The 11,844-nt window shown below is 37.5% G+C and overlaps 1 protein-coding gene across 4 annotated transcripts in view; it reads right to left on the bottom strand.

Annotated features, from left to right (window-relative positions):
- Positions 1–432: 432 nt before the first annotated feature.
- swm (Zinc finger protein swm) overlaps positions 433–11,844 on the bottom strand; it is a 103,857-nt gene continuing 92,445 nt past the window's right edge. For 3 of the 4 annotated variants that reach the window (XM_083120819.1, XM_083120820.1, XM_083120821.1), the window contains 3 exons: positions 11,275–11,389; positions 7,309–7,554; positions 436–1,528 (listed from right to left, as the gene is read on the bottom strand). In XM_083120819.1, the coding sequence (XP_082976945.1) occupies positions 1,439–1,528; positions 7,309–7,554; positions 11,275–11,389 (451 nt within the window). In that variant the 3' untranslated portion in view covers positions 436–1,438. Of the gene's footprint in view, positions 1,529–7,308; positions 7,555–11,274; positions 11,390–11,844 lie in introns of all 4 variants that reach the window. The other variant, XM_083120822.1, reaches the window with a different exon arrangement.

The following is an 11,844-nucleotide window of genomic DNA, read 5'->3' as shown; positions in this document are numbered from 1 at the left end:
TGGAGAAGAAAAGATTTGTTCTCGAGTTATGAGCAAATTTCTGAGAAAATGCAATTATGATGTTTGAGGGAGATGAGAGCATCGGATAAGTGAAACTTTTATGTGCATACTTACTGTGATATGTCACTGATCAATTCCTTTCTGCACTGGATTAAATTGTGTTCGAAAGAAGGTAACACGTTTGCTTCCTGAGAAAGTCTTGACTGTTTCAACCAGAGGTCTCATTTCAGGTTTTTTTTTCAGTGATGGGGAAGGGGGGTGTTCTCATATTTGATAAGCCTGTGCTTTTAAATTCAGATGTATCAGCTTTCAGCAAACCTACAATACTCAACATTGCATTGGAATGTAAGTGCCCATACCTCATCATGTACCTAAATGATAAAGAAAACAGAAATGGAATGTCAAGAGCTGTTCCAGAGAATTGACAAACTTAAGTCACATGCTGCTGGTATAAGGCTTACAAGCACTGGTTCCTTTAAAGATGAATGTCTTTTACAAATTCCCTGAAATAAAATTTCACCACCATAAGATGCTATGGACAATCCGCTCTTTCAAGATCTTTTTTGTGGGGTAGACATTACAAGAAAGCATATTTTTGTCTACCCATCTTTTGTTTCTTTGTGTAAAATTGTGTTTTGACATTTTTTTATCATCATACTTTTTTTTCAGTTATTTTTTTTTCTTTCAACTTGTCATATTTTTTCTTTTCCATTTTTTCTATTTTTTCGTCACATTTAGTTGTCACACACAAACAGGTTTACAAATGTTTACAATCAAAAATTTACTGGTACATTTACAAGATGCCACACATTTCTCATTGGCCACATCAGTTTAATTTTGCACAATACTGCTTGAGAAAGCAATATCTTAGGAGACCATTCTCCATATTATGACACAATATACAAACAAAAGAAAAATTCTAGTGCTAAAATTCAAACACAGCATAACAACAAAAGTACATAGAAAATACCTGACTCAAACAATCACCAAATATGTTGAGTGAAATGAAAGAGAAGTAAGTGTACTTCCATGGTGTAATACAAAGTACATAAGAATTACCACATTGAAATAATTCAAGAAACAAAATGCATGTTTCAATAACAATAGAACTGTGTTTAAAACACATTCTTGATAGTAGTCAATTTTTTTTAGCAATTATGCTTTATAATTAAATAACACCTAAATTTGCACTGTTGTATTATTTCAAGCAAAAATATATTATGCCAATTTCAAAAATCACCTTCAATCTCATGACTTCTTTATGTACATAAAATTTGTTGCGACACACGTCTAAAAGAAAATTCGCTGCAAAGTCAAAAAAAAAGAAAAGAAACTCTCTCTCTCTCTCTCTACAAACTCATGAAAACAGAAGCAATGAGTCCTTGCAATTGCCATGTTAAGAAGTTCCTTGCATAGATTACAGATTCATCCTCTTGTACTATCGTCGCCAGCTTCTGTCTTCGCCATCTTCCTCCTCCTCCTCGTCATCTTGCAATAAAATGTCCTCGCCAATTTCTCCAAGGGTAACCTAAAAGCAAGAAAGAAAAACATTATGATTGCCAATGCACAATAACCCTCATGTAAAACAATTCAACATACACAGACCTTCATATGTGTAATGGGGAGTTTTTGAGAGGCATGACACACATTTTCTGCCATATTTCATCATTGAATTATGTGAAATCAAGCACAAAATGCAAATTATACAAAAAAAACATGAAATTTAAATTTTCTTTACTGCCACTACCATTACTAAAGTTTGAAGTATCATATGACTTATGCAAAATACTGATTAATTCTGCAGCCAAATGTGGGATGACTGAAATAATCTAAAAATACTCTTCTAGCTATATTGGAATAGTAAAGTTTTATTGTAACTAATTGGCATAATTTAAATTGAAGATGAATGTTCAATGAAATTATATTGGTGTCAGCTTAGCTGCCGAAATAAAATATTTTATTTATTTTCACATTAAAAAAGATGAGACTTTCATTTCTGCATTGGACTCGCAGAGAATTAGAGCCACAGAATTTCAAGTTAAGTTACAATGGAAATTCTTAAATTGTTAATACTTAAATATAAGTAGAGCTGAGCTGATGCCACTTTGAACTGATTCCTTCTCATACGTAACAATTAAAAGTTGTTCAAAATGCTGATTAACATTAGTGTGCAATACCCTGTGGAGGCACATAGTGGTTCCACTCCAATAACATGCATCACTTTGCCAACCTGTAATTCCGAAATGTAGTTTTTCACACAAGACTGATGCAAAATAAAAATAAGTTTTGAATTTTGCATAATTTCCAGGATAATTATACTCAGTAAAAGTGTCATGTGGCAGGCCCCATGAAAGACGAACATGCCAGAAAAGTATTATGTGGTACCAGTAAATGAATTCCAAGTAATACTTTCCGATACCAATACATTGTCACTTCTATCAGCTCAACTCTAGTAGAAGTGCAGCTCTTAATTTTTTTAAAAAAAAATAGTATTTGATGCCACATGTCATCATGATAAAATTAACTGAAACTATAGTCATAACTATATATATGCCCGTAAGTTTGGCAAAATGCATCTTTTTATCTACTGCATATATTGATAAAATTTTTCCGGATATACGTTTCTTATGTTGTTTCGAATGTTTTAGAAGCCTTTTCATTTTGCCTATTTTGCCTATTTGGGACCCCACTGCCTATTTTTAATTATATTGCCTTTTTTGCCTTTTTCCATGAAATTTGACATTTTTTTAAAAAAAATGTGTATATAAATTATTTTTCTCCCAAAAAACGTTGTTGGCATTTATTTTTCTTCCGTTTATTATGTGAATAATTTTCGCCTTATTTAAGTAATATTGAACTCACGCATGTTTCAACATTGCTGAAGGAGAAAAGTGTGAGAAAAAAGTATTTCATGCTGAGTCAGTATATTGCCTTTCGGTTAACATTTCTTGTGCATGATTGACTGTTGAAGTGGACAGGTTGATTTCGAACACAAAGAAAATATTTCTGAAATCTTATCGATTGAGCTTAGTTTACCTCAGCAACCAGTCTTGAAGAGATAGGGAACCTGGATATCAGCAGCTATATGTTATGCTAACAACCTTCAAAAAATCAGTGAGGTGATCGATGCTCTTCTAGAAAATGAAGCGGCTTCAATTCGTGAAGTGAAAAAAATCCTGTGCTATTCAAGTTTATTTTTGCACATTATGGTGCATTGCCAAGACAATTACTATTATAGCATCCATGAAAATCTTCGAGGAATCTATGCAGCAGATGATGGAAGTGCCAGGAGAAAAGGGGTGAGCTGTTGCGGAAAAGTGCTAACAGGTAGTGAGTGAAAATGAGGACTTGAAACAATTGAAAACAATTTGTGATATTCTAAAAGGTGAAAATGCTGTTACCAAAATGAGTCCAGCTACATTAGCTTGTTATATGTATGCTCCAATAACTTCTGTCGAAGTAGAAAGATCATTTTCTATTATGAAAAACATTCTCTCTGACAGACGACTATCAATTAATGTTTAGAACTTAAAAAGCACCTTGTAGTTATGTGCAATCAAGACGGAGAAAATTGAAATGCTCTTCCCAATTTAGATTTTAACATTTTGCCAGAAATTATAAATAAAAGTAAGCGACTTCTAAATGTGCCTTTTTTCGGTTTATTTTGCCTTTTTTCATTTTTAGTGCCTATTTACCACATTATGAATGCCTTTTTGCCTGCCTATTTTAACGAAAATAAATGCCTGAACTTCCGGGCTCTAGTCATAACATATACAGGGTTGCTATGGATCTGGAAAACAGGGAAATTTTGCAGTTTGTCTGGAATTTACATGCATTTTGCATGCATTTTGGAGTCCGCAAGAGAAAAAGTTGGAAAATGAATACGCAGTTCACTTCTACTTCTGGGTTCAGTTCTTGTGATTCCACTCCCAACAAAGATTCCGTTTAGAAACTTGTTTCTTTCGTTCTTATGATTCTCAGTCTTGTGAAAAATTATGGTTCCTTTGAATTTCTGTAATAAATTTTCACTTTTATAATACTAGATATTAGAAATAATATCAAAGTTAAACTTGCAGTCCAGATATCTGATTGATAACTAAAGTACATTGACAAAAAAAAAAAAAGGTAAAGTGCTCCCCTGTGCTTAGCACCACGCCATGAAGGTGTATAGGAGGTGTGGGGGTAACGCCCCACACTTTCTTGATCCGGTCATGACTGGGGGTGATGTGATCAGCATCACGCCCCTGACCGCCTTTACCCCCCAGGGTTTCCCCCCGGTACCCATGTTATTCGATGCTGGGTGGGCACCAGGGCCGCTTCCATCGTTAGAAAAAATTCCTGGATTTGAACCGGCCGGGGATGACAATATGGTCATAATTATCGGAAAGGTTGGTGAAGATGAGGTTATTGTCTATTATTTTATAGATCTTAGTCTTGGCATTTCCTATAGAATTCCTACGAGGGTTGTTCAATAAATAAGTTTCCCTGTGCCATAAAATTTGTTACAAAAATAATTGAGTAACACTATGCACATAGTTGTCTCCTTCAAGGAACAATATGCATTTCTCCCGCAGACGTGAAAGTGCAAGCGGGCTCGCGCCATTAGAGAGGAAGGCAGCATGGCAGGTGCATGTGTATTGGACAGCTGGTGTCAGGAAGAAGTGCATGCCGTGATTCAGTACGAATGGGCAAATGGCTTGACATCCACAGAAAGCTGGTTGCTGTGTACGGTGACACTGCAACGTCTGTGCGGAAGGTCAGGTGGTGCAACATGTTAACCGAAGGCAGAGTAGGGATTTTTGATGAAGTTCGATCCAGTCGTCTCTCAACTGGCTCGATCTGATGACAACATCGCAAAAGTGAATGAACTGATCCGGGGGAACAGAAGAATTGAGGTTCATGAGGTGGCCAACACGTTGAACACTTCCCTTGAGACCGCTCACAGCATCATCCATGAGGACTTGTGATACCGCAAAGTTTGGGTTCCTCGACAACTCACTTTTGAACATCTTCAGACGAGAATAGGCTGTAGCCTTGATGCTCTAACGTGATACCAGGAAGAAGGAAATGCCACTGTGACAGGTGATGAGAGCTTCATTCATCACTTCACTCCCGAATTCAAGAGAACATCGTTGGAGTGATAAATAAGGCTGCAGTAAGACTAGTGTTGCAAAGCCTGAGCCCGGATTTTTTTGCACAGGGCTTCGATAAGCTGGTGCAGCGTTGGGACAAATGCCTAAATGTGCAAGGTGATTATGTTGAAAAGTAGTACAGGTATGTACGAGGGGGTATCAAAATGTTTTGCCTGTTGAGGTATAATTTGTTTAATAATGGAAAGATTGAAACAATGAACATACATATAGTTTGCCTGTAGTGTCCTCTACTCAGAGTTACCCTTCCACACATTTGCCATCACGTTCAATGCATTTGTGCCAGCATTTTATCCAGCCCTCAAAACCAGTTTGAAAAAATTCCACAGAACACTCCCTGTCCCACTGTTCAGAGCTGTTTTAGCCCCCTGTAGGTCATCGAATCTCATGCCACGAAGCACAGACTTAGCTCAGACTTAAGTAGTTAAGTTCAAAGTGGGAGAAACCGAAGTGTGGATATGATAAGGAGTGGCAGGCCATCAATGTTGTTGACCGACGACAACCGCCACAGGGATGATGAGCTCATTCGAGAGGATAGAAGCATCACCATCCAGGAAATTTCTGATGCATTGCACATGTCCTATGGGTCAGCACATGCAATGATTGAGAGTTTGGGATACCATAAAGTCTGAGCTAAGTCTGTGCTTTGTGGCATGAGATTCGATATCCTACAGGAGGTTAAAACAGCTCTGAACAGTGGGGCAGGGAGTGCTTTGTGGAATTTTTTCAAACTGGTTTTGAGGGCTGGATAAAACGCTGGCACAAATGAATCGGATGTGATGGCAACTGTGTGGAAGGGTAACTCTGAGTAGAGGACACTACAGGCAAACTATATGTATGTTCACTGTTTCAATCTTTCCATTATTAAACAAATTATACCTCAACAGGCAAAACTTTTTGATACCTCCTCAAACTTATCTAGACATGTAGAGTTTGCATGTATATATTACCAAATAAAAATATTACATAGGGAAACTTATTTTTTTGAATGACCCTCATATATGGAACAAAAATTTCTCTAGATGCTGTGTACTCATAAATGTAAGCAAAAAAAAAGCAGCATTTTCTGTGACACTATAAATCTGCCAGAAAATGAAAAATTGTGTATGGTTTATGAACTTTTTCTGTTGTTTTTATATTGTGGAGATCTGTTATGGTGAAATAATGTACCTCTGTTACCTTAGCCTGAAGGCTAGATGCATGTGATTGTAGCACCCAATACATTCGAATTTTCACATGTTCTTGTGTGTGTAGAATGAAATTTGCTAAAAAAAAAGTTGTGAAAGTGAATATTCATAATAATGAATGGATTATATATTTAATTGAAAAACTCAAGGTTCAAAATAAAAAATCATGATGATAAACGTCTGGAAAAATTTCATTTTTTGGACTGGAAAACCTGGAATCCTGATATACCTTCTTTTGGTTATGCAAATTTTTGAATTGGCCTTGATCCTTCCTTAGGGCTGGGAAGGTTGTGAGTAGGTGCCTTGAACTTTAACAATTCACAAAAATGTGAAATTGATAAACAGATGTAATTTTTAGGATGCTGCACCTAATGGCATTCTCAGTGTGAAATATGCACAAGTGGTATTCACGAAGTAATGCGAAATGACTGCTTTTCTGCAAAGTTAATGTATTTTTGTGAAATATTACCAAATTAGAGAGCCACAACAGTCTAGTTGGTAAGGCGTATGATTTTGATTCCCAGGGTGGGTGATCTAAAACCAGAATTTTTCCAGCCTTGTCTCTACATAAAATGGCTCTAGAGCTCACCCAGCCTCAAATCAATGGGTACCTGGGGGGTAAAGGTGACTTGAACATGCTGCTGCTACCAACCCCCAAAATGACAAGAGATTGAGAACTTGTGGGGTCTACTGGCCCCACATCTCCTAAAATGTGCCTTCATGGCATGGTGAACTTTACCTTTGTTACCAAATTAGTTCAGAAAAGTGAAAAGCATGGCAATTAAGGCTGCGGCTGCATGTTTGTGATGGAAGATACGTTTCATCCTTCCCCCCTCCCCCATCAATCTTCATTACAGTTGTGAGTTAAACTTGCAAGAACTGCAGCATGATTTCATTCCTGTTGAAAATCAGTTTCATCCCTCATCATCACCTCATTCCAGAACAGTTGCTAAAAAAATCATCGTTCCTACCTCTTCCTCCTCCTCTTCGACCAGTGTATCGTCACAGCTTTGCTCCTCTGCCTCGCCTGAACGGGAAGGGATACGGGGGAGCAGCACGCCAGGGTTATCGCTGATGTACCAGGTCACCGTGAGAGTCCGGTCCCTGAAGTTCCTTCCCTGAATCATTGACACTTCTGCCTCCTTCCGGGTCTTGAAGTTCAGTACGATAGACGGTGTGCTGTCATCAGCTATGTAGTCCACAATTACTCCGTATTGCTGTAAGGCAATTACTTAATTATGCTCTTGAACAACATGCTAATGATAATTAGAAGTAGACTAAACATTCAAATACATTTTGCGAAATACTGGAACTAATATTGTACATATACAAGTATAAAAGAGTTGGAACATGTGCACTGAAAAAATTGCTGAACTGATGTTAGAACTTTTGTGGATCATCTCTCTCTTCATTTCTATCTATCTATCTTTCTATTTTGGTTATTCTACGCTATTTTTGAGTTTTGTCTTGAGTCCACCTTTGTGCACAGATAGGCTAATAGGGACTGGACCTACAGTTTAAAGTGGGATCCGAACCCTGTGCAATGTGCCTCCACTGGGTATTGAACCCTGGACCCCTTGATTATAAGGTGATGACTTTACCACTACACCATTAAGGAGGCCTTGTTAATTTTGGGCCTCTTGGGTTCATTACAATGAGGTTAATCTCTTAAGGGAGCTCTCAGACCAGAGTGACAAACTGCAAATGGCAAGCGACAAGTGACATGATGGTTTCACACCAAAGCAGCAAGTGCCACAGGCTCCTCCAGTCTGTTAAAAAAAAAAAAAATCTCCATGTATACGACACAATGCATGAGAAAACAGATCAGTCTGAGTGCTCACAAGCAACAAGTGAGATGTGCAGCCTGCAATATCTCTTCGGTACAAAAGTTTGCATTTATTCCTGTAGGGTTCACTTCCAAGTGATAAGTGTTGCTTTAGTCTGAAAGCTCCCTAACAGAGGTGATAAAATTAATTTTCTTCAAATCTATGTAGAACTGCTTCTAAATAATGACATTCCTGCCAGACTGTCAATGACAGCTTTTGAATAATCACTTACTACAGATGAATTATGAGAAGTAACAAGCCACAAAAATACAGTAGGGATGTAAGTACAGCATTTGGCAATTTTGTTACATATGACAGACTGAAGAAAAATTAACAGTTTGTTGCATAGAGGAGGCTCACATGTCTTTCTCAACACTGTCCAAGAGCACCATGCTACCTTACTGAGCCACTTAGTCAGGAAGTTTCAATTAGTTGTGTATGAAAAGTGCTGCATTTTGAGTTTTCTGCACCATGAGTGTTGGAAATTTCTTCAAATAGTAGTTTTCATTCAAGATATGCAACAACAACTAGGAGGGAAGTAGTGTGTAGAATTCAAGAGTTGACCTTTCCTATCCTGACATTGCAATATGCCATGAAGATATATACATATCAGGGAGGGAGAAAGGGGGAAGGGGGTACTTAGGACCACACATTCAAAATCACAGCCATTTGTGGAGGTGATGTGATCAGCACCATACTCTGGCCACCCTTACCTGGAAGGGTTGCCTTCAGGTAGTCATTTATTAGAGGCTGGGTGAGCCCAGGACCACTCCTTGCAGGGCAAAAATTCCACCTGAAATCATTTACTGAAGAAATCAAACTCGGATTTCCAACATGGGAGTCCGACAACCTACTGACTGGGCCACCGTGGTTCTAAAAAGTCCACCTTATTTGCAGGTAAGCTAACTGGGACTGAACCACTGGGCAATGTGCCTCCACTGGGGATCAAATCTTGGGCCCTTTAATTACAAGGTGACATTACCACTATATTACTGAAGGGGCCCAGGGATTACTTTGTTGAGGGCAGGGTGAATTTTGGGGCTAATTTATGCTAGCATATTCCAACGATGTCTTAAAGAGTAGCCGTACGTGGTTGATGTGCCAGGAATTAAGTTCACTTTATGGACATACAGGCTAATCGGAACTGGGCCTACCGTTGGAAGTGGAGTCCAAACTACTAATGCCTCCACCAGGGATCAAACACAGGACTACAAGGTGACAGCATTATCACTGCACCATTGTGGAGAACCGATATCTTTCATGTTACAAACATGAATATCTTGTGATGAGGTACCAGGTAGAAATCATCCCTTATAGGGATTAAACTAAACATTTGCATGACTCCAATACTTTGTTCATTAGGGGAAAACTCCTGATATTCCTCCATTGACTCCAATCCTGGTACTCATATGCATAGGAATAACATTATACGTATGTTGCTAGTGCACTTACTTTTACCTCTTTTATTTTAAATATGTTATTACTTCTCTGAAAATATTGTATCTTCCTCTTCTTCCTTATTTTCCTGAATGGTACAAAAATTAATTCTTCACCTGGATAACTTCAATTATAAAAGTTCTGAAAATTATTTTAAAAACAAAAGAAAAAACACACTTTTACCAAATTAATCTACTGAACATAGAAAATGCTATATTCATTGCACAACAGAATAGCTCTTGTAAACCCAAATTAAGCCACTGAGGGAGACTTGCTTCAAAACATTAAAATACCAGCAACTGGGTGTGGTTCGTTTCATCCTTTGTATGCTTCTCACAACAACGGTACACTTGAGATGAATGTAACATTACAAGTGTACATTGCACGTGACCTACTGCTGAACTCTCCTGAATTATACTGCCTGGAAAATAGTTTCAGAAATACAATGTTTGTGGTGATACAATTAATTCTCTGTTAGACTAAAATTTCCCACAAGGATCACTGAAACTGCTGTTCCTGTGCATTTCTTACATGCTTCCACTTAGTTCTTTTCCCAACTTTCCTTGATCAGAGCTGCCATAAAATTATGATTCCATGCTCTCAAATAAAGCTAATCCTAATTATACATGCCACGTGCAGGGAAAAAGTCCTGAGGTATAATAACAAATGTGACATGAGAGTAGTTCAGTAACACAAATATATTAATTTGAAAGATATTCTATTTTGTAGAGCCTGTTATTTTCACGGAGTAGAGGATTGTTCAGTGGTGGAAACTAATAAAAAATAAAATACAATTGAAGTACAGCCTATTGATAAATTAGTATTTTTGAAGTGGAATTTTATAATGAAATATTATCTGGCATCCAACATCCCTCTAGTCAGTCATGATACACCTTTTTATTGAACAAAATACAGGTTAATTTTATGAAGATAATATAATGTTTTCATTTTATACTGAAACTCGGGATTAATGCACTGTAAACTAAAGAAGCAGAGAAGAAAACATGGCCCTGAAACCATAATATTCACATTTTTCATAAGCTTGTTACTATGAGATGTGATAGATGGCAATAAGCTAAGTGTTGACACAGTAGAAATTTTAATTTCAATCTACCAATTAGCACAGACCTACTTAAAAATGGCAAACTTGATGAAATGTAAGACTTGTTTTCCTAGTATCTTTGTGTTACTGAACTGCTTTTGTCATATTTATTACATATGTATGTTCACACATCTGTGATGTTTGTATGTATTAATAAATTCCAAGTAGAGATCTCTTATCTTGATAATTTCAGTTGTTGTTATGTATTGTCGATGCTTTTGGTTAAAATTCTACACTACCTATTCAACTATATCTGAAATCAGTGTGTTGAGTGTGATAGGCTAATTGGGACTGGACCTACAGTTTCAAGTCTGATCCAAACCACTATGTGCCTCCACCGGGTATTGAACTGGGGACCCATTGATTTCAAGGTGACAACGTTATCACTATGCCATCAGGAAAGTCCAAAATCAGTGTAAATCAGAAGCCTTTCTGCTACCTCCTCTCACCCCCCCCCCTCTCCCCCTGCCAACACCACACACACACATAAACATGCAACTACTCTTTCCAGTCATTGCTCCCAAAAAATTAGAAATATGCCACAGTATAATTTTTGCTTGAGAAGTACTTACAGCAAAATGAGCCAGAACGTCAAGCTTCTCGTCATTTTCATATCCAGAGACAAGAACTTTTGTTGGCCTGTGATCTACTGATGTGCGTACGCCTAGGGAGAAGGCTCCTCTTCCCCTGATAAAAAACAAAAAACCGAGCAGTTGTATCAATGCTTCATTGTTGGTATGGTAGTTTATAAAATATTGACAATTTCAAATCAAAACATTATTGATGATTGATTTGCTTTATTTTACTTCGCTTTTTGTGCCACTTTTGGCTAATTTATGAAGATGGGGATGAATGATGACATGATGAAATTGATGAATAAGACACTCACAAACATCCTTTATGGCCTTTCCTGGATGCAGATTTGAGAACATGCATATTTACTACTGTAGCAATTGACAATCAACTTGCAAACTATATTCTTCATATTGTACCTCAAACTTGGCACAAATGTTAAAGGGCAGATCTATTTATATTAATTTACTTGAATAATTGGTAGCTGCAGTGGTCTAGTCAGTAGGTTGTCTGACTGCCACGTGGGAGACCCAAGTTCGATTCCCAGGGTGGATGATCTAAGGTTGGAA

Source organism: Lepisma saccharinum, chromosome 4 (assembly GCF_977018435.1).
Source record: "Lepisma saccharinum chromosome 4, izLepSacc3.1, whole genome shotgun sequence".
Lineage (NCBI taxonomy): Eukaryota > Metazoa > Arthropoda > Insecta > Zygentoma > Lepismatidae > Lepisma > Lepisma saccharinum.
Note: the sequence above shows the minus strand (reverse complement) of the source record. Positions and strands in the feature narration are given on the sequence as shown.